The sequence below is a fragment of the Spea bombifrons genome, chromosome 6, assembly GCF_027358695.1.
Source record: "Spea bombifrons isolate aSpeBom1 chromosome 6, aSpeBom1.2.pri, whole genome shotgun sequence".
In the NCBI taxonomy this organism is placed as follows: domain Eukaryota; kingdom Metazoa; phylum Chordata; class Amphibia; order Anura; family Pelobatidae; genus Spea; species Spea bombifrons.
The window spans coordinates 45,868,821-45,892,526 of NC_071092.1; the positions used below are offsets into that span (position 1 = coordinate 45,868,821).

General features: G+C 39.6%; 1 protein-coding gene across 2 annotated transcripts in view; it reads left to right on the forward strand.

Moving 5' to 3' along the window:
• The first annotated feature begins 11,614 nt into the window (after nt 1–11,614).
• FGGY (FGGY carbohydrate kinase domain containing) overlaps nt 11,615–23,706 on the forward strand; it is an 88,592-nt gene continuing 76,500 nt past the window's right edge. The window contains exons 1-4 of one of the 2 annotated variants that reach the window (XM_053469541.1): nt 11,615–11,822; nt 17,531–17,743; nt 19,113–19,224; nt 22,797–22,948. In XM_053469541.1, coding sequence (XP_053325516.1) covers nt 17,543–17,743; nt 19,113–19,224; nt 22,797–22,948 — 465 coding nt within the window. In that variant the 5' untranslated portion in view covers nt 11,615–11,822; nt 17,531–17,542. The remainder of the gene's footprint in view (nt 11,823–17,530; nt 17,744–19,112; nt 19,225–22,796; nt 22,949–23,706) is intronic. The other variant, XM_053469540.1, reaches the window with a different exon arrangement.

A 23,706-nucleotide genomic window follows, 5' to 3' on the forward strand; every position in this document is an offset into this window, starting at 1 on the left:
AGCCAACGGAATGGCAGCAGCTTCCATGAAAGTAAATATGAGGGTTCAATTAGAAACAAAATGGACAGAACGTTTGAGTGTTTATCTAACATCTAGTAACGTTCTCGCATATTGGTTTAAAATATAAGGAAAGTTCCAGAACCTCAGAGGTCTTTTCTTCGTTAAATCCCTTTAAGTGTTTAAATGTCTCTAAACTTTTTCTGTGGCCCACTTTGTGTGCAGGAAGCGGAGCCATCATGTTAACTTCCTGTGAGAGAGCAGCTATCTTCCCTGCTGCTCCCTCACTTCCTGTTCTTAGGCCTCTTGATTGGATTATTTCTCTTCTGTTCTTTAATTGCTGATTGGTCACTCTTTGTAAGTGTGTGAGAATAAAGAAGGAGCTGCAGCTTCTCTTAAAGACAGGTGGAGAAAAAATCATTTAAAGCGGACACTCGGCTACCATATGTATTAAAATTAAGATGTCCCTTCAGTGATCAATCAGCTCCACTAACACCCCGCTGTCTCCTTTTTTTCCAAGCAAGAGGCCATAATCTAAAACTAGAGGGTCCGAGGCTTACATAGAACAACATTTTACTTTACTGAAAGGGTGGTGGATAAGTGGAATGGCCTCCCAGCAGAAGTGGTAGAGGCTCATACAGATCCTTTCATCACAGTTTTTAATGTTGCTTTATCGGCTACAAGGTGACCTTTGCCGAGGGTGTTACTGTGTACGGAGTCGTGGGGTCACGTTACCGGGCGATGTGAAATGATAGCGCCGCATACACTGGATCTAATTCTGCTTTCTTCCAGAACACTATGTACCCAGCCTGCTCTAATCCCCAAAGCTTCTGCATCAAATGGGTTAACGGGTAGAAGCGAGAGATTAGCGGGACTGGAGTCCGGGATGGAGGGCTCAGCTCTCGAAGATCTAAGTGTGGGGGGGGGTTAAATGCCTGGTTCTGAGATTAGAGGATCCCCAAACACTTCAGACATGCTTAAAAGAATTATTCATACATGCGCAGCTGTTTATTCCCACTTAATTATTTTCATAGAGTATTAAAAACACTTGTGCAAAGATACTAAAACATCTGTATGAGCGATCATCGTCCGCCTTGGAAATTGGGGGGCATTACAACATTTTTAGGGACCCCAAGTGAAAATTAAAGGGACAGTCTCCTCTTCCGTGGTTCAAGAATTCTTAGTGCTGATTGGCTGCTTGGAGCAGGGAAGGGTCCTGCAGGATCCCCCACATGCATGCATGGGGCCACACAGCTATCATACGCATTAAAGTGCATTTCATGGCTGGAGTGTCCATTTTAAGCAGAAATTACTTTAAAAAATTAAATATATTGAAAAAAAAACAAAAAAAACAAGTTGTTAAAACTTCCATATCCAAAATTACACACTCTGATCAGAATTTTAAGGGTAAAAGTTTTTTTTTTGGAGGGGGTTTTTGTCTCCATATCACCCCCTACCCTTGTAATTTCTGCATAATGAGGGTGACACCCAATATAAACATGTTTATTTTGGGCTGATTGATTATTTAAAAAAAAAAACATTATTACATAAAAAATAAATGAAAAATAATTTTTAATAGATGGGTAAACTAGTTTGGAGGTGCTTTACGGAGAATAGAAAATACAACTATTTAAGAATGTTATGGATGTTAGTGGGAGTGGCTTCATGGTAGCCCCACCCACTCCCTACCCAATTGTTTGAGTTAAAAAAAAAAACAAAAAAAACTATTTTTTAATAGACGAGTAAACAAGTTTGCCCGGCTTTACAGACAGTAGAGACTACAACTCTTTTAGAGTGTTATGGATGTTAGAGGGAGTGGCTTGAGGCTAGCCCCACCCACTTCCTACCCGTTTTACCCGTGATTCGCCCACTTCCTGAGGATTGTGCAGCTGAAAAGCCTTTTAGCATTTCTTAGCAGCTTGGGTGGTATCGATAGTAATGAAAGGGGTTCTAACAGGAGCACCTCTGTATTTTGGGGGGCCCTAAGTGAAAAGATTTAGGGGGCCTTGTCTCTAAGTGATGAAAATAATAATTTTATCTAAGCAAAGTAAAAACACCATTACACACAGGGAACGCCCATCAACCAATGGGGACCCTAAGCATCTGCTTTGCCATTTTACATGGTGGCGCCACCTATTGGTGTAAATGTGATCTTGCTGGTGGATATTGTTTTTTAAATAACTAACTTGCCTTCCCACCTACATTGTCCAGTAAAACTCTTTATACGTTATCAGCAAAGTCAATACTCAGGGCTGGACTTCAATCCCGGCACTTTAAGGTCAGCCGTCACTAATTTACATACCCAATAGAGACTAATTCTGTTGCCATTGAGTCGAAACCAAAGATCAGTTTGGGGCAGCAAATTTCTAAAAGGTTTTCCCCAAAAATGATGATGGAGGGACAACAGATCCTTCTACACCCATTGTTATGCCATTAACCCCTTAAGGACAATGGGCGGTCCCTAAACCCATTGAAAACAATGCACTTTGTCATTAAGGGGTTAATATCATATGATACGACCTCCCTAAAATGAAACAAGGAACATTTTAATCCACAATAACACAAGAAAGTATACAGATTTGTTTGAAAAGTGCAAATGTGATGTTCTCGTTAGCGTAACATAATCTACGGCTACCACGACCATGGAAATATGATATATGAGCGTTATTCTAAAAGCCTAAAAATAATAAAACAGAAAATATATATTTAAGCCGCAGATTGTTGGAACAAAAGACGAAGGGAATGGACCACGTAGGGTGGAAAAGCAAAGCAGCTGGTTTACTTACTCAGACTGGTTGGATCTCTGCCACGTTCCCTCTCCCACCCAGAAAACCATCTGGATTTTTAAACATTTCTTCTCATTATACCGGTATATTGATAACTGTTTATCGTGTTTGGTGTCTAAGAATTCATTTGGAAGGAACCCCATATTGTGAAGCCATGAAAAAAATTAAAAAAAAAAAAGCCCAGACTTACAGAGATAGCATATGGAAACGTCACTCTGAAATAAACAAGCTGATTTTAATCCTAAATACTTATTATTGTCGTTTTATTTAGGCTAACGAAGAAGAAGAAGAAGAAGAAGAAGAAGAAGAAGAAGAAGAAGAAGAAGAAGAAGAAAAAAAAACCAGTAACAGGTTGTCAAGAAGGATTTTTATCTGCTTGGGAATTACTACTCATACAAGGATAGTGTGTAAAGATGGGCTGCTATGTGTGTTTTGTAAGACAAACAGGCTTGGTTGCAGACAGGCTGGAACACGATATGCAAGCTGCAAAGATAACATAATCTAGGGGACACTCCCAGGTACTTATCCGATTGTTTGCTTCATCAGCATTTCTTCTAGGATGAACACCAGCTTCAGAGGGAGTGCAAGAGAATTTTATTAAAAGGTTAGCGCTTCGTCGTGACTTGAGCCGGGTGTAAATGGCAAAAACATTCTATATATATATTTATTATGACAAGTTTCCACTCCATTGGAGCTCCCAAGTGGTTACCGCATCCCAGTCTGCAGCTGAGAGTCTCTTTGGGTATCAAATTGAGTGGGCTTTTTCCTCTCCTGGGTGCGATATGCATCTCTATTCCTCTAGCCACACTCCCAACACAGGCGGCTGTCTTTGGACACCTGAATTGTTGAGGGGTATGTCAAGGTTAATGGCTAGAGCTCGTTTTTAACCCCTTAATGACAAAGCCCGTACATGTATGAAATGCATTGTTTTCAATGGGTTTAGGGACCGCCCATTGTCCTTAAGGGGTTAATAAAGCCACTACCAGGTATCATTTTACCCTTAAGGGATTTAGAAAAATAATAATTGCTTTTGTTTATGCAGTTTCATTTATAAAGCCATTTCCCTGCTGTTTGTATACACATTATCGGGGCTTTTAGGGCTGTAGAACCCTGTGATACCCTCATACCCAGCAAACATTCTGACCTCCTAGAAAAGAGGGACAAAGAGGAAAGAGGGACTGACCAAACTAAACAGGGACACATTGGAGGTATGGGTATATCAGGGAAAATCAAGGTTTCCATCAATTCTTGGAACGTTCCCATTTAATTTGTCGAGCTCCGGATCTGATTGGTCTGTTAACTTGGTGTTTGTGCTAAAACTCTCTGGTAGTCTTTCCCGACAGTATGTCTATATAACCTAAAAACCTATTCAGAACCCTCCAGACGTCCAGTGTTTGGGAAAGACCGAGAACTACAGTCTTTGTGTGAAGTAGAAGTCTATGTGCCAAAAAAAGTTTTTTGTATTTTGTTAAAAAAAAAAAAAAATCTTCCGTTATTAAAAAAAATAAAATAATAATGTTAACAAAAATATCTTGGATTTCATATGTTTTGCACAGGCAGGAAGAAGCAGGAAATGTTACAAGTCTCTTGTTGAAAGGGTTAAATGAATTCTTATTTCGCTTAGAAAATTTGGTTTGCACCTGTACGACCCGGTATAATATATAATATATAATATATAATATAGTATAACTTTTATATTTTAATATTTTATATATTGGGCATAATATAGCTAGAATTTACAAAAATAATACAGAAATAAATACTAGTTTAGGTTTAATACATATGATAGCTGAGAGCTGAGAGAATTGTGCCCCCCCCCCCCCCGGAAATGCTAGAATCCCCCCTCGATATGCATTAGCCACACTGTCCTGCCACTGATTGGCTGCTTCTCCACTTGTTTAAAACTGAACCTCATGGAGGTTGTGATTGGTGGCAGCCTGTGGCAAGGCCAGCGTTATCCAATGAATTTCCTGTTATAGCTTTCTCCATAGGGGAGATAACTTAATGGGGAGGAATAATCACATAGTACACGTTAAGACGGCTGCTCCAGTGGTATACAGATAAATACAGTGTGTATTCCTTATTTTAATTTATAAACCCGGCTACACAATGAAGGATTTGTGAAAGTGACAGAACGGCTTTAGGTTTTCAATGCCCCAAGTCTTCTTCCAACCTGATACTTCTTTCCATTATATTCACGCTATCACACTTATTTTTATTAACATATTATGACATCATTTTCTGGATACATTTTAGTTTATTTATCTTTTTTTTGTTGCCCCGTGGCTATTATTATGCAAATTCAACCAATTTTCCCATCTATTCTCACATCCCGAAATGATCTCACCCTTCGTGATCCAACAGTCACCTCTCTTCAAACCGAACACGAGTCGAGATTTCCGGTTTCTGTTGTTTTTTTTTTTTACCTGTTAACTGTTTTCTTGATCGATTTCTTTCCTGATTTCATTTTTTTTGTGTACTCAGGATTTGCTCCAGGTCTCCAGGTTTCTACCCCATTTTCAGGGCCATTCTTAGGGTCACACTGTCTGGAGCCGACACACAGTTTATTTTACTCTGATTTAATGATGTCTGAACATCCCAACTGGTGCTCCTCTTACTCCTGTATCACAGATCGGATCCCTGCTTGAACACAGGTGACTTCATTCAGAATATCTTTACCTAGTCATGGTTTGCATAAGGAACAGTAGTAGAATTATTTGGTTTCCTCCATTAGAGAGGTGCCACAATAACATACCAGATTACATTTCATGCCCATCTGGGCCTTTCTCAAGCTTGATACAATAGACACAGTTTGGGTATAAATAGATTAGTTGTGATAGGAGGTATGTACACACACGTGTGCACAGCACCCAGGCTCTGTGGTAGTTAAGAATGTGGAGGTGTGTGAGTGACATGGTTGATCAGAGAGTGTGTGTGTGCATGGATGTATAAGGTGTTAGAGTGAGTGTGTGTATGTGTGTATGAGCATATAGTATTAGCACGAGTGTGTGTGTTACTGTATAGGATACGATTCAAGTGTATGGTGTTATTGTGCGTATGAGTATATGGTGTTAGCATGTGTGTGTGTGTGCGCATGTTACTGTATGATGTTAAAGTGTGTGTTTTTGTACGATGTTAGCATCAGTGTGTTTGTGTTAGTGTAGGTGTTAGCATGAGTGTTTGTGTGCATGTATGGTGTTAGAGTAGGTGGATATTTAGATAAAATAAACACTTCTAGAATAACTTGATGCTTTTGTAGGTGATTTTATGTATTTATAATAAAATTGCTTCAGTTTGCCCCGGTAATTGTATCAAAGCTGTCTAATGACATAAAGACATAGGGGGGGATTGTAATTGCCCCTCCAAACATCTGTCTGCCACTGGCACTCCAGACTTCCATTTACGCCTCAACTACTCACCGAAATAGTTACTTTTTTTTTTAAAGCGGGTTGGGTGTGAAACGCTGATGGATTTTTACCACGAGCCTAAATTCTAACAAGTGACAAAACCTGACAGTCCACACCCTGAAATGTCTTAAGGCTAGAACTGTTCTTATTAAATAGGACAAACATTTAATCCGAATTTCTAGGTACACTGAAATGCCAAGTTTTTTTTTTTTTTATTTTATTTAATATTTAATAAGGTTTTGGAACCAGACTCACGAGGCTTTGCCAACGTACACTGGCACCAGACGGCCCTCCAACGGGTCCCTTCACCAGATACAATGTTTCTGTTTCCACAAATTCCGACGTTTTCGGCGCTCAATTATTTCCATCTTATTCTTGCCCTTTCACAATGTATTCATCATAGAATCCTCCGGAAAATCAGCCCCATTCGGCCCCCGTCTAGTCGCCCATTTCTCCTGCTGTAAAGACTCGAACCTTAATCAGTCGTTGGTCTCGTCTTAGATTCAGGAGCCGTATGTCTATCCCATGCATGTTTAATACCCCCGCTGTATTACCCTCTACCACTTCTGCTGGGAGGCTGCTCCACTTATCTATCACCCTATCAGTACCATAAAAATGTATTAAATTACTTATAAGCCTCTGGCCATCTAGTTTTAAGTTATGACCTCTTGTTCTAACAATATATCGCCCCCAAAGATAGATCAGGCTTTTTTTTCTGAAGTGTGGCCTATAATTAGGATGAAGGACTCACCGAAGGAAATGCTGCTCGGGGCTCTCTAACTTCTTGTGTTCCCTGAATGTCCATGCAGAGCGCGCCCTCAAAGTCAGCTACAGGAGACAGTGAGTTTTTAAGACTTTAAGCTAGTTTGCCATTTTTTGCCGTAGACCTCAATTTACCTGAAGGAGAAATTTCATTTACTGGGGAACCTCTGCTGGTATCAGATTAAAAATACTTTATTGAAATATATTAAGCTGTTTTCATTTTTAAACCCGTTTGGTTTTCTGGTAGCTGCATATTAGCCATTTGTATGAGTTCTCACTCATACACCCCGACTCCTGTGGGAAACAATAGAATGACTCAGTCTTAATCTCCCACCCAGACACTCTGACTAATAAAAATCTATGGAGGAATAGACTCCATTAGCATTGCCATAAAGCATCAGCTCAGTGTGGTGTTTGAGCCGGGAAAGTCACCCAAAATATCTCATGACTGACAGCACCGGCGGCTCCAGATCTGCAGATAAAGGGAGTTTATTGGAAAAAATGAGATAAAACCAGGTTTTTGTCAACATTGACATTCATTACTGTATACAGCGCTGGGGGTTATATTACTGTATACAGCGCTGGGGGTTATATTACTGTATACAGGGCTGGGGGTTATTACTGTATACAGCGCTGGGGGTTATATTACTGTATACAGCGCTGGGGGATTATTACTGTATACAGCGCTGGGGGTTATATTACTGTATAGAGCGCTGGGGGGTTATGTTACTGTATACAGCGCAGGAGGTTATTACTGTATACAGCACTGGGGGGGTTATTACTGTATACAGCGCTGGGGGGTTATATTAATGTATACAGCGCTGGGGGGTTATTACTGTATACAGCGCTGGGGGTTATATTACTGCATACAGTGCTGGGGGTTATATTACTGTATACAGCGCTGGGGGGTTATATTACTGCATACAGTGCTGGGGGTTATATTACTGTATACAGTGCTGGGGGTTATATTACTGTATACAGCGCTGGGGGTTATATTACTGTATACAGTGCTGGGGGGTTATATTACTGTATATGGCGCTGGGGGTTATATTACTGTATACAGTGCTGGGGGTTATATTACTGTATACAGCGCTGGGGGTTATATTACTGTATACAGCGCTGGGGGTTATTACTGTATACAGCACTGGGGGGTTATATTACTGCATACAGTGCTGGGGGTTATATTACTGTATACAGTGCTGGGGGTTATATTACTGTATACAGCGCTGGGGGTTATATTACTGTATACAGCGCTGGGGGGTTATATTACTGTATACAGTGCTGGGGGGTTATATTACTGTATATGGCGCTGGGGGTTATATTACTGTATACAGTGCTGGGGGTTATATTACTGTATACAGCGCTGGGGGTTATATTACTGTATACAGCGCTGGGGGTTATTACTGTATACAGCACTGGGGGTTATATTACTGTATACAGTGCTGGGGGGTTATTACTGTATACAGCGCTGGGGGTTATATTACTGTATACAGCGCTGGGGGTTATATTACTGTATACAGTGCTGGGGGGTTATTACTGTATACAGCGCTGGGAGTTATATTACTGTATACAGCGCTGGGGGTTATTACTGTATACAGCGCTGGGTTTTTTGCTCCACAAGAAAAATATTGTTCAACATTTATCGGCAAAACAATTATATTTGCTGAAAAACAAAAATCACACACTACAGTTCGGGGAAATTAGTGATGGTAGAAGGTGGCGCGGTGAGGTTTCCCATGAATGTAATGGCGCTGAAAGTTGTCAGTGTGAAGGAATGACAGATATTCCGGCTGAGGACAACGTTCTCCGGCTGCAAACATTAATAGGTAGGATTACGAAATGAGAAAAACATGATTATAAAATCTCCTTTAATCCTCACCTGTCGGGATTAGAGGATAAAGAGCCGTCTGGAGAAACAGAAAAAGCAATTAAGTTCCGTCTTGTTTTAACTAATTGCGCTCGGGTCAAACAAATCCATAATTTTTTTCATTGTTGTCTTTGCTTCAGACAACACCAGAGGGCCCTGGAAATAAAACTGATTTCTATTCCGTGTCTGATTAACGAGCTGCCGCTTTGTAGCTAATTGATAATTAATATCGTTGATGCGCAGCTTTTGTGTAGCTGATTTATTGCGTATCTTGACCACAGAAAAAGAACATTTCAAGTAGAAAAAATGTGTTACCTGGGAAAAATATCAGAAAAAAACAATTCCAGGATTTCTGCAAAAGGACAGACGCTCCCCTTTTCATCCAATCAGGGAAGAGGGTTTGCCCAGAGGCTCCGCCCTTTTTGCAGAAGTGCTCCGAGATGGCCTGGTTAACAGGGCGGATGGCGGGGAGAAGCGGACCAAGAACGAAGACAGAAGAACAAGAAGAAGCAAGAGAAGAAGCTGAGCTGCGGAAAAGGAGACAAGGGCACACAGAAGGGAGAGAGGCATTGAGAGAGAACATGAGAGAGAGTGAATGAGAGTGTTAGACAGCCTGAGTGAATGAGATTGTTAGAGAGCCTGATTGAATGAGAGTGAAAAAAACCCCAAAGAAATTAAAATTCTCGGCTCTCTCTGAATTTTTTGTTTGTTTAGTTGGGGGTCCGCTTCTTTTCGGACATTCGTACAAATTTTTAAAAAATTTCAAATTTCATTAAAATTTAATATGAATCCGAATGCACAATTCTACTCTCCAGCTTCTTCTCTGATACGACTGACCTCCGTGCAAAGGCTGTCCAGAAGACTACAAAGACTCCCGACCGCCAGACTACGCTTGGCGACTTTTTTTTGCATTGGACGTTAATTGTAACTTAAATATGTCACCAAAACAATAAGATTTACTGAAAACCAGAAACCTCAAGTTACACGTAGTTTAGATAAGGGGGTTTTATTTTATTAAATTATTACTCATATAGGTGGTTTTAGTCAGAAACACCCAGGGGAACAAAATGTTCATATTTCGCCAACATCTCCCAATAACATTGCGTGAAGAAATCAGATTTTTTATGCCCCAAGGGTAAAAAAAAAGCACTAGGACAAGAAAAATCCTCAAATAATGTAAAACTATTTCACTATTTTAAGACTGACACATTTTTGGTCCATTTTATTCTTCCCAGACTTGTATCGATTTGTATCTCCATCTCTACCGAGTTCATGAGATAATGATTGATGTCTTCCATCATTTAATGTATCGTTGTATAAAATAACACGGAAAATATATTTCAAATACTTTTATTTTTTAAAGGGTCTGGGCAAATATTTAAGTCTGTTTTCCTATGAATCAAGGTGGATTATGCTGCTGCTACACTGCGTTCATTCATCATTCATTTGCCGTGACAAGAAAAAAAAATGTATATTTCCACCTAGGTCATTCCATTACAAATAATATGGGTCAGCGGAATTCTTGGGTCTTTGATTTCTAATGAGACTGTGGGACTTTCTTTTGAAGCCGAGGCCCATGCTTGGAGACTTCTCAGGACTGGGCAAAAATTGGGGCGGAAAAATGTATAATGTGATGTTTCAACTGACTTGCGACAGGTGAGTGATTCAATTGAAGAAAGACCATCCATAAGGGTTGTAGTTATGGCCCAGAGGTTTGGAAGAGAGTTGAACGTTCGATTCAGAGTTTTCTACCTGTAGCTCTCCCTCCCCTGGGGAAGTGGCTCCATTAGGGTGCAGGGATAGCCGCGCATGAGGGGTATGATAGCCATGGGAGGGCACTGCTAGCCTCGGGCAAGGTTATGTCTATCCCCAGATAGCATTAAATGGGTCGGGAGTGGAAATCCATGTGGGAGGGGCTCGGCTATACACCATTCCCTTGCCCCGGAGAAAGAGGAGAGTGACCCAGAGACCCAGGGAAGCAGAGATTTATCTGGAGGCTCCAGGTCAAACCCGGAGAGTTCCCAGGTACGACGGGGGGCAAGACTTTAAGTACAAACCTTCTGCCACCCAAGGAGCTTGGGGGGGGGGCAAAAGCACAGAGGGGGTGCTGCGGAACAATAAAGAGGGAGCAATCACTTAAATGGCCCAGAGCTACTAGATGCATTAAAGTGTATATGACGGCTGGCGCGCCCCTTTTACTGAAAGTCGGGGTAGAATGATTTTCAGTACTTTGATAATTAAATTTAGAATTTCAGGTTCTTTTCAGTTTTTTTTTATTATTTTATTATTTTCAGGGTTTTTTTTTTTTTCTCTGCCCCTAGGGTGGTGATTAACAGCATACACTGTTTCTCAAGTAATGATTCCACTCTCGATAACGTGCAAACAATATGTCACATGACGGATTTTAAATAATGTTTAACTGCAAAACAAACATCATTCCGCCGGGTCTTTGCCAAGTTTCATCAAATTTCGTTGTCAAAGCAATTTTCGGGCGCGATTTTACATTTTCGCTTAATTAAACAATTAAACAACCTCGTACTGCGACCGGGATATCTGAATGCGCTAAGTGTAAGCGTGAAAATCTGGTTTTCTTGCTGTGTTTATTTAAGGAACCATTCAGGTTTCGAACAAGATAATACAGGTTTGTTCTCAAAAACCCTTTATAAAAAAAACAAACAAAAGAGTTAAAGCTAAGCGTAGATTAAAATATATCTGTTTTTTTTTTATTTATTTTTTTAGGCATTTCAAGAAATTTTAAGGGTTTTTTTTTTTTTAAAGAAAAAAAAAGATGCAACTTGAGAACCCTGGATTATAGAGTAACTTCGGTTTGCAGGAAAAGAGAATCAGAGCCAATCGGTGATTTCGTAAAGTTGACCAATCAGAGGCAATCTTACAGAAAAAAAAGAGCAAAATCTCCAAGTCTTCAGAACAAACACTGGAACCCAGGCAGTGATACATTGTTACTTTTGCCTCCTAAAGATAGTAAGATTTCTGTACCGGCAAGTAAGTGTTTGTGATACGGTGACAGCTACTTAACTGATTCACGATAATTTAAATTTTACGGTAATTTTATTTTTTTTTTTTTCTGAATCACAACAAAAACTGAATCATTTATTTACGGGCGGGTTTCCAAAAACTGTAAATAACAGAAATTAGATTCTAATATTTTTTAAAAAAAAGATAGTAAAATCATTTTTGTTTACTTACCAAGAATAAGAATTTTTAACCCTTAAATGCCAGATACGTATTCGAGAACAAAAGAGCTAAAGTACTCTTAACAGTGCTGCGGAGAAAACATGTTTGTAGGGTAATGGAGGCTGCTCATCGCCTCCTGTGTCGACCAACAGCCATTTTACCCGCGTTTCACGTGCACGAGAGACGTATGTTAAAGAGGGAAGATGCCCGCTTACACCCTGGCTTCCTCTGAACATAAGAGGACGATGCAGATTGGTCACAGACCGATCAGCGGCTTCTCTTAGAATACAAAAAACTATATTTCCAATACGGCTGCTTGCTACAATGGTAACACAAATTACTTAAAAGTGCCCGCTCCATTCCCACCCAACTGTAAACCCCCCATACCTCAATTTATAAATAATTTTTTTTAAAAAAATTGAAATAAAAACACAGGCAGACAATGTATTTTTTATTTTCTTGAACAAAAAAAATATAGCTGATGAGCGTTTGTTGACTGTAACACTCATCACTCTCAGCCAGGGCATTGATGATAGTGGTGGGAGTCATAGTCCTTAAAAGCAGATATGCCAGATAAGTGCAAAAAAAAAAAAGGTATTGTATACCTACAATTTGTGCTTTTAGTACAACTACGGAATTTAACCCCTTCCAGTATGAGCCTGGCCAGCTCAGCACAGCCTCCGCGAACCGCTGCGCCCCCATTAAGACACGGAGAGCCGGGATATGAGGTCACACCCTGGCGCTCCGTGTCATAAAGACACGGCGCATCTTTTTAATGCAGGGATAAACGGGGACGGCTGGGGGCTCCGCACATCTCTGCCCTGACAGAACCTATTAGGAGGTTACATACCAGAAACGTGCCCTCTGTGGTGATAACTAAAGGGTCAATGTCCTCCATGGCAAGTGGAAAAGAAAAACATTCTGGATTTGGGTGACCGGGTCGCATGCGCTTCTCCTTTCTGTGTTCCTAAGACCGGTCTGAAAACAATATGAGACTGCGTGGACTCCATTAGTCGTTAACGTATGTTCGTCTAAGCAAAGCACATGTTTCTCGCAGAATCTGTTTTTAACTTGGGCAGAAACACCGAAAAATAAATAGTTAGTAAACTTACACCCCCCCCCGACCAATCTGTAAATCAATCTGTTTAATTGCTTTAATGAGCGTTGGCTTTCATTCTTCTCCTATCAGCCAAAATTAATTGTCGGCATCTTGACCACCCAACACGTGCATTCCGACGCTCGGAACGGAACATCGTGCCAATCCATTGTGCAAAGTATTGTTACCATTTGGGTCTTAAAAGTTTTACACAGCGGGTATTCTGTCGTCGGGACTTCGGGGGTATTTGACCGGTGCTCCGAAGCACAGCATGGGCAGGTTTACGAGAGAAGGTGGACTTTATAATTAATAGGATTTAATTGCATGATTTCATCGCTGAAGGCGAGGTTCTGCAAATTAAAAGTAGTATTTTTGAATCTGATACTAGTAGCAAAAAACCGATTGAAGTTCCGCTTTAAGAGGACCTCTGTGGAACATCTACTTAACCCGAGCTGTCCAAGATAATAAAATGATTAATAGAGGGTGTGGTATTAACAGTCGAGACGGAGAAGCCACTGGATCTTTCTAATTTCTATCCGTACCGTGTTACGGGCGCTTGGAAGAAGGGCGCCGTCGGATTTAATCATTTTGAGTGCTAATATATTTTATTGGCTCTTTTCCTGCAGGAGATAATGCTTGGGGTCAGTAGATTTTAGTCCCCCGTGGAACGTCTTTTGCAGACATAATAATTAGGCATATTTGACCCTTTCACCGACGGAGAAAACCGAGAGTGATGAAGATCTCAATGTCATCGCTCGAGTTTCTCGACAAATTGTTATTGAGGCAAAAAGATGTCATCTGATTTATTTCTGCGAAATAGAGAGATATATTTAAACGGTGGACCCTTAATCGCTGGGATAGAATATTAAAGAGATATCATTCCTTTTAACTATTAATTAATTAATTAATATATTAATATATCTATTTAAAGGCCAAAAACCAGTACTTATATTAGATGTTGGAACTTTAGCAAAGCGCAGTTTGTTAAGATCTGGTTCCAGGCTAACCTGACCCGTTCTTAAACCTATTATATAATTATTATAATAATTAATGAGGTTTAAAAATGTAAATATGGCAAGTATGTTAAATTATGAATATATTTAATTGAGGAAATTGGTACTTTTTTGACTTCCCTCTCAGTCCCTTAGTATAAAGATTAAATATAATTAAAGGTCCAATTTTCATGGTAAATGTATATTGGAGTCTATTTTGCATTTTGCTGCATGCAGATTGGTGCAAGTATTCATTAGTTATTAGAGCTAGAAAATTAGATGCCTGTTGCATTTAACTCCTCCCCCGGCTCCATCTACTGGAAGTAGGGAGCATACCTCAGTATGCTTCTTCCACAGGGCACATTTTAACCAATGGGAGCTCAGCTTCCATTGAAATCAAATGGAGGAAGCAACAGCAGCAGTTTTTTTACATAGTATGAACACTCACACTATATAGTATGAACATTCATGCCGATTTTGGCTTCTTGAAGCAGCCACCAACTGGAGGAAACGCACTCATTAAAGTCAATAGGAGTCCTTTCAGCGCATGTGTGCAGAAGTCTCATTAGGCTAGCTTTAAATCTCACGCAAGCCAGTGTAGTAGCCAAATGCATCTCCTACAAGACATGGAGGTGGGACCTCCCAGGGTAACCCATGCAAATGCATAAAGAGGAGGCAAATGCATAAAAAAGGTTAATTTCAAGGTGACACTCAGCCCGAGTTGGCCATCTGGCACTCCAGGCAAATGTTCTGTAGGCCACTGGCCATCAGCAACCCATACTCACCCAATCTACCGCTCCAGCAGCTGGATTTGCTCTGCCGAGCACTATTTGAGCATAAAAAAATCAGGTGGCCGCTGGCCTTAAAGTGCCAGGGTCACCCCATCGTCATATACATTAAAGTGCATGTGATGGCTAGAGTGCCCCTTTAAAGTCTAGATCTTTTATGGGACCAGGGATGAGATAATGTATTGAAACATTTGTTCTCCGCAGTAAGATTCCACAAATGATACAAATTAGTACCAAGATGGATGAAAGATATAAGACAATGGACGCGATAACGCACTGGCCCGTATTGATTGAATCGCTACAGTATCAGACGGCGTTTAGCATGCAGACGGGATTATATTCTATCTTCTGTGTCCTTTAAACAACCCCTGTGGCCCAAAATGCACTTAACATGCAAGCAAAAGAGCAGGAAAAAAATGATTAATATTCACTTCCAGTTTATTTCAATCTAACATTTTAAAAATTGCGTCTCTGGAAGGCTGACAGGTCCATCTTAATTAAGATTCATTATACAGAGAGTCTCTCTATATGGAGGTCAGCGAGGCTTGTTTTGAAGTCTGCGACCGGCCCTGTTTTCTCCTGGCTTTCAATCAAACTGAAGACGAAAGACAGGGTACATTTCCAAATTGATTTTTTTTTTTTTTTTTTTTTTTATAAATTGCACTCTGTGCCCAGGATCCTGATTTAACCCCTTAATGACAAAGCCCGTACATGTACGGGCTCAAAATGCATTGCTTTCAATGGGTTGTGGGACCGCCCATTGTCCTTAAGGGGTTAAAAAAAAAATAGATCCAGACTTTTTACGTTGGCCAATTTTCAAATGCACGCTCTGGGTGATGGATGCGTTTGGATACTAGCGGGGTTTTTTTTTTAAGCACTCAGCGCTAATGCAGTATATACACTTAGTATATTTGGCTTGCGGTGTAAAAATACATCCTGGGTATTAATAAGTCTCCAAGACATGCATGGAAAAGCTTCCAGCTTTAGAAACTGTCAACATGAGGCTTTTTTTTACTGTCATAGAATCCTACAGAATTTTAGAATACAGTGTATGGGGCTTGGAATAGCACAGCCATAACTAGGTCTCTTGGCGCTGGGGGCGGAGGTCCTGCCCAACGGTGTTGTGTGCCTGTGCTCCAAAGTGTAGGGCTACAGTGGATGCTGGGTCCCCAATCTTCTCCTTCGGGGGGGCTGAAACCATGGAAGGGCACCCCCCTAGAGGAGACCCTCTGAATTCTGAAGGTGGGGTGGTGGCCAGAGGGAACAGCCCCCCAAAAAACAGAGTCTTCGGGAACCCAGCTCCACCGTGGCCTTTTCAGTGGACCAGAATTCTGGGTCAAAAAAATCAAAATCCACAAAAACAACTGTTGGTTTCCTTCTCTTTTTGACATTTTGAGACGTATATTTTGTAACCCCTTTCCACCAAAAAGGGAATAATTCGGTATCTATAAATAACAATTTAACAAACAGATGGACAGTCATTTCCTTGTTGTGTCTCAGTGGAAATAAATTTGCTAGCCTAAGACATTTTTGTTCATAATTTGTTTCTAAAAATTACTAAAGCAAATAGAAGAACTAACAGATAATGCACTTCTTTATTGTTACAAAAACATGAATAGGAAACGCCCCGTTGTTTTATCTGGGTAAAAAGTGCTGGATTTGTGAATATGGGTGCATCAGATTTTTTTTTTCAAATAGGAAAAGTGAATGTGTGTAAGGACGTTCTACCTTACTGAGAGGGTGGTAGATACGTGGAACAGCTTCCTAGCATAAGTGGTAGAGGCTATTACAGTCCTGGAATTTAAATATGGCTTCTGAATCTGAGACGCAGAATAATTACGTATTTAAATATTGGGTTGAGCAAACCACACCCCTAAATGTAAGAATTGTATATTAATTAACAAAAATGTCCCTTAATTTAAATATATATGTATATATAGGTTTATGATAACATTAAATGCATTATTTTTTTTAATACATGATTATGACATGATTAATACATGATAGTTAAAACAACAGATATAACAATATAACAATATATAACAATATAACTATATATAACACTATAACTATATATATATAACAATATAACAATATATAACAATATAACTATATATATATATATATAACAATATATAACAATATATAACAATATAACTATATATATAACAATATAACAATATATAACAATATAACTATATATATATATATATAACAATATATAACAATATATAACAATATAACTATATATATAACAATATAACAATATATAACAATATAACTATATATATATATATATATAACAATATATAACAATATAACTATATATATAACAATATAACTATATATAACAATATAACTATATATATAACAATATAACTATATATATATATCAGATCCCATCCATGGGAAAATTTTATGGGATGAGTCAGTGTTCTTTTTATATGAAATTACCATTTCCAGACGTTGCTTATAACGCCCAAGTAAATAAGATTATTCTTTATTTTTTATTTTTTTCCCGCTGCTGCCCAGCCAAAATAAATGATAAATTATTCAAATAAATGAGAAATGACTTGGTATAAAAGATACGGCTTCAGCGGCAATTGGTTGTGAAATGCGTTTATTTATTTTTTTGTGTAGGTTTGACAGAGAATGCAGAGTGGGAAAGAGGAAGGAATCTCTTACTACGTGGGTATAGATGTGGGGACGGGTAGCGCGCGTGCGGCTTTGGTCGACCAATTTGGGACCGTGGTGCACCAGGCAGAAGAACCAATACAAATTTGGGAACCTCATGCCGACCACTATGAGCAAGCATCTAGTGACGTCTGGGCGGCTTGTTGCCACGTTGCCAAGGTAACACTCTTAAATATTACTATTGTCATCCTTATTATTATTTATTGATTTATATAGCGCCATCATACTCAGTAGCGATGTACAACAAATTAGTGAAAATGAACACTTACGGGAAATTAAGTCTTAATGTGTGCATTTAAGTTATTTTTTTGTATTTTTTTAACTTTTTTTATGTGAAATGTATTTATTTTTTGAATGTAGCTTTATGACTATAATATTAACCCTTGCATGATCACTTAGGAAGAATTAAATTCTGTTTTATAGAGTTTTACGTGAAATATGAAAAGTTATATTTTTTTTATGTGAGCAGAAAGCAATGGAGTATAAAACAAAATGTTTCTCGATGTTCCCCGGGGGGGGTCACTTTTTATAGAAATGGGGTATCAGTGACATTAAACGGTCCCTTTACCGTTTCAAGTTCAAGAGCTCAACTGGGACCCTCAGCTGCTTAGACGATAATGCCCACCATCGCTTGGGCGAGTTATTGCCCCGGACCACCGATGGGGCTGCATCTTGCCAAACCCTGATCTGTGACAATACTTAATATCTATAAGGAAGAAATATGAAAATAAGCACAAAGATTCTGCATCCCTTTAGGAAATCCGCCATTAAATAATTCATCGCCTCTCCAGTACACGGGGCAGCTCGCCATACACGCGCTATCGATTGTTCTGTTACATTTTTAATGAGTGCACTTTGTTGAAGCGAGACAGTTTGTACGTATAAGAGTGCAGAACCCGATGTTCGTTCTTCGATTCCAAGGGATGCCTATTTATATATCCGCCATTGTCGGATTTGTCCGTCTACCTATGAGGTCTCATTCTGTTAATTAATATTTTTATTCTCCCTTTTTTTTTTTATATATCCGCCATTGTCGGATTTGTCCGTCTACCTATGAGGTCTCATTCTGTTAATTAATATTTTTATTCTCCCTTTTTTTTTTTTATATATCCGCCATTGTCGGATTTATCCGTCTACTTATGAGGTCCCTTCTTCTTTCTGTTAATTAATATTTTTATTCTCCATTTTTTTTTTAATTTATTTCTATACACTAATCTCCACCCATTCCTTTAAAAAAAAACAGGCAATGGTTTATGTTGTTTTTTTTTGCTGTTTAGCCCAGTTTTTTAAAATGTTAGTACAAAAAAGACAATTTGAAATGAGAAGAAGAAGAAGAGGGACCTGCATTATCCCCTTTTTATTCTATAAAATATTTTCCTTTCTTTGCCGGTAATTTGTTGGAATCATATAATATCACGTAATGGCCTTTAATGTACTTTCAGAAATCTGGTCAATTTATATATTTATTTAAGAGCATGTATATATGGTTTATGGTAACTTTAAATACATATTTTTTTTTTTTGTACAGAAAGTTGCCCAATTTGCAGGAAGCGGACACATTCGAGGACTGGGTTTTGATGCGACCTGCTCCCTCGTGGTGTTGGATAAACAGTTCCGGCCGCTAGCGGTAAATGCTGAAGGTAACATAAATCTCATAAGAAATCATTTTAGTAACATAAACTGGCTCAGCGTCAGTTGTGAGGATGGGGAGCACTGCGAGGTGTGATGGTGAACCCGGCAGTGTTTTCTGGCCACGGCCGACCTTGTGGGCAGCGGGGAACATGGGCCGTGATCTTCCCTGACCTGCCAGCCAGGGAGCTGTATTATCGATGGTTGTCTGTGCTGCAGCTTCCATGTGACCTCCCCGCAACGCTCTGCCGCTAAGCACCACAAGGTGGATCTTCTAGTAAGGTGGGCAGGTGGTCCTGGCCCCACCAATCCTACCTCCAGACCAAACGCCACAATACAGGAGTCCCAATTTTTTTTTTTGATTGATGTTTTTTTTTTGCTCTGAAGGCAACCAGGGAAAAAAATATAATTTATTTAAAACATATTGCGATACTTTGTTAGCTATAGAAACAGTTTTTAATCAGTCAAAAAATATATAAAATTGCATACAATTTTTATTATATTATCACATAATATTCGTGACCCTCTGTCCGGTTATTTGGGAACAAAAATCTACAAAATTAACCATCCTTTGTTTTTTGAAGGTCTAACTAGAATATCTTCAATGCTGCTAATATTTAAAAAAAAAAAAAAAAAAAAAAAAAAAAAAACACTAACCATGGGATGGAATCAATTAATCATATAACTCACTAGCTTGGATACATAATTTTTTTAAAATGTTTACATTTACTGTATTTTTTTTTGTTGTTTTGTTCCAAGAATTTAGTAATTACTCTATTTCCAAAAAAAAAAAAGAAAAAAAAAAAGGAATATAAATTCCGTCAAGATATAATTAATTCTGGCGAATTCCACTAACATGCTGGTGACCTTTAATCCTGAGTTGTTTACGACGGCGTACAATTTTGTCAATTATTTAATAACGTTATGCCCTTATAATGCCTGAATCAATACTGTACTTATGGAGAAATCTATACCAGCGCTCTTAATTTATATACAATATTGCTAAAAAATGACATCAGCTGTTCTAGAAAACAAAGCGTTCTATTATCCATTAAGGGAACGTAAGATTCCCATTTCAGGGCTTTTTGCTTCTGTAATGCATTATACATGTGACAGTGACGGAGCGATGGAATATGCTACATACAGCCTGACCGCGGATACATGGCGTGGTCAGAAGAGGATTAAGATTCCATGGGACAAAATGCAGGGCATCGTTAAGGCCGCACACGCGTACACCTATCTGACACGGGATATACAGAAAGTCCCCGAGTCACAGAACTGGATCTCCTCATCATACTGCCTTCTAAACAATAGAATGGCTCAGTCTAAATTATCCTGTTGGACTCATCAAGTCTATGACTTTCATTAGCATTGCCATAAAAAATAAACATCCGTGGCCACCAAGTCTGCAGAAAAAGGGAGTTTAGGGGGGGGGTGACACCAGGTTTTTGTTACCGACCGACATTACTGTATACAGCGCTGGGGGTTATATTACTGTATACAGTGCTGGGGGTTATATTACTGTATACAGTGCTGGGGGGTTATATTACTGTATACAGCGCTAGGGGGTTATATTACTGTATACAGTGCTGGGGGGTTATATTACTGTATACAGCGCTGGGGGTTATATTACTGTATACAGCGCTGGGGTTTATATTACTGTATACAGCGCTGGGGGTTATATTACTGTATACAGCGCTGGGGTTTATATTACTGTATACAGCGCTGGGGGTTATATTACTGTATACAGCGCTGGGGTTTATATTACTGTATACAGCGCTGGGGGGCTATTACTGTATACAGTGCTAGGGGTTATATTACTGTATACAGCGCCGGGGGGTTATATTACTGTATACAGTGCTGGAGGGTTATATTACTGTATACAGCGCTGGAGGGTTATATTACTGTATACAGCGCTGGGGGGGTTATATTACTGTATACAGTGCTGGAGGGTTATATTACTGTATACAGCGCTGGGGGTTATATTACTGTATACAGCGCTGGAGGGTTATATTACTGTATACAGCGCTGGGGGGGTTATATTACTGTATACAGCGCTGGGGGGTATATTACTGTATACAGCGCTGGGGGGGGGTTATATTACTGTATACAGCGCCGGTGGGTTATATTACTGTATACAGCGCTGGGGGGTTATTACTGAATACAGCGCTGGGGGTTATATTACTGTATACAGCTCTGGGGGGTTATATTACTGTATACAGCGCTGGGGGTTATTACTGAATACAGTGCTGGGGGGTATATTACTGTATACAGCGCTGGGGGTTATATTACTGTATACACCGCTGGGGGTTATATTACTGTATACAGCGCTGGGGGGTTATATTACTGTATACAGCGCTGGGGGTTATGTTACTGTATACAGCGCTGGGGGTTATATTACTGTATACAGCGCTGGGGGTTATATTACTGTATACAGTGCCGGGGGGTTATATTACTGTATACAGCGCTGAGGGGTTATATTACTTGTATACAGCGCTGGGGGGTTATATTACTGTATACAGCACTGAGGTGTTATATTACTGTATACAGCGCTGGGGGTAATATTACTGTATACAGTGCCGGGGGGTTATATTACTGTATACAGCGCTGGGAGGTTATATTACTGTATACAGTGCTGGGGGGTTATATTACTGTATACAGTGCTGGGGGGTATATTACTGTATACAGCGCTGGGGGGTATATTACTGTATACAGCGCTGGGGGGTTATATTACTGTATACAGCGCGGGGGTTACATTACTGTATACCGTGCTGGGGGGTTATTACTGTATACAGCGCTGGGGGTTATATTACTGTATACAGCACTGGGGGTTATATTACTGTATACAGCGCTGGGGGTTATATTACTGTATACAGCACTGGGGGTTATATTACTGTATGCAGCGCTGGGGGTTATATTACTGTATACAGCGCTGGGAGGTTATATTACTGTATACAGCGCTGGGGGGTTATATTACTGTATACAGCGCGGGGGGTTACATTACTGTATACCGTGCTGGGGGGTTATTACTGTATACAGTGCTGGGGGTTATATTACTGTATACAGCACTGGGGGTTATATTATTGTATACAGCGCTGGGGGTTATATTACTGTATACAGCGCTGGGGGGTTATATTACTGTATACAGCGCCGAGGGTTATATTACTGTATACAGCGCTGGGGGTTATATTACTGTATACAGCGCTGGGGGTTATATTACTGTATACAGCGTGGAGGGGTTATATTACTGTATACAGCGCTGGGGGTTATATTACTGTATACAGCGCTGGGGGGTTATATTACTGTATACAGCGCTGGGGGTTATATTACTGTATACAGCGCTGGGGGGGTTATATTACTGTATACAGCGCTGGGGGTTATATTACTGTATACAGCGCTGGGGGTTATATTACTGTATACAGCGCTGGGGGTTATATTGCTGTATACAGCGCTGGGGGTTATATTACTGTATACAGCGCTGGGGGTTATATTACTGTATACAGCGCTGGGGGGTTATTACTGTATATAATACAAAGTATATATATATATATATATATTTCATGGTAATAATGTCTATGTTAAGGTGATCGCCGTAGAAACGTGATAATGTGGATGGACCATCGTGCCGGATCCCAGGTGAATCGGATTAACGGCACGAAACACAAGGTGTTGGATTATGTCGGAGGCGTGATGTCGGTGGAAATGCAGCCTCCTAAACTTCTCTGGTTAAAGGAAGTGAGTTTATTCATCTCTAACTTCTCAGTATTTCTCAATTTAGAACATTTAAAAAAAAATTACTAACCAGTTGAATATTTTTTTTATAAATTATTAAGTAATAATAATATGTATAATTAATTTTAAAATGTAACAATTAGAACTTTGTCTGCAACCAAGTAACTTAATAATTGGTCTGGACTCTTTGAAATTAATCAGTTTCAATAATTATTTGCATATAGGAAAGAAAATGCATAGATATATGGTACTTCCTTCATTACTATAGTGGGTGGTATATAATTTGAACAGCCTCCCAGCAGAAGTGGTAGAGGGTAATACAGTGAGGGGATTAAACATGCATGGGATAGACATACGGCTCCTGAATCTAAGACGAGACCAACGACTGATTAAGGTTCGAGTCTTTACAGCAGGAGAAACGGGCGACTAGACGGGGGGGCCAAATGGGGCCGGCAGATTCTATGCTATGTAAATCAATAAATAATAATAATTGTTCGTATAAATAAGGCTGCTCGTTATTCCGGCTGCTCGGATTTTTTTTTTTTTAGCTTTCCGCTGGCGCCTTTGTTTTTTTTTTATTCCTCCAGCCGTGGTCTTTAATGAAGGCCAAATGTAAAACAGTTTATTTTACCCTTAAACTGCTTACAATCTGCCTTTTTTAAAAAGAAAGCATGGAGCATGTAGTTAGTATGAGGTGCAGACAGGTTAAGGTCACCGGTAATCACTTCCTGAAGCCAACCCTGACAGGTTCATGTTAATGG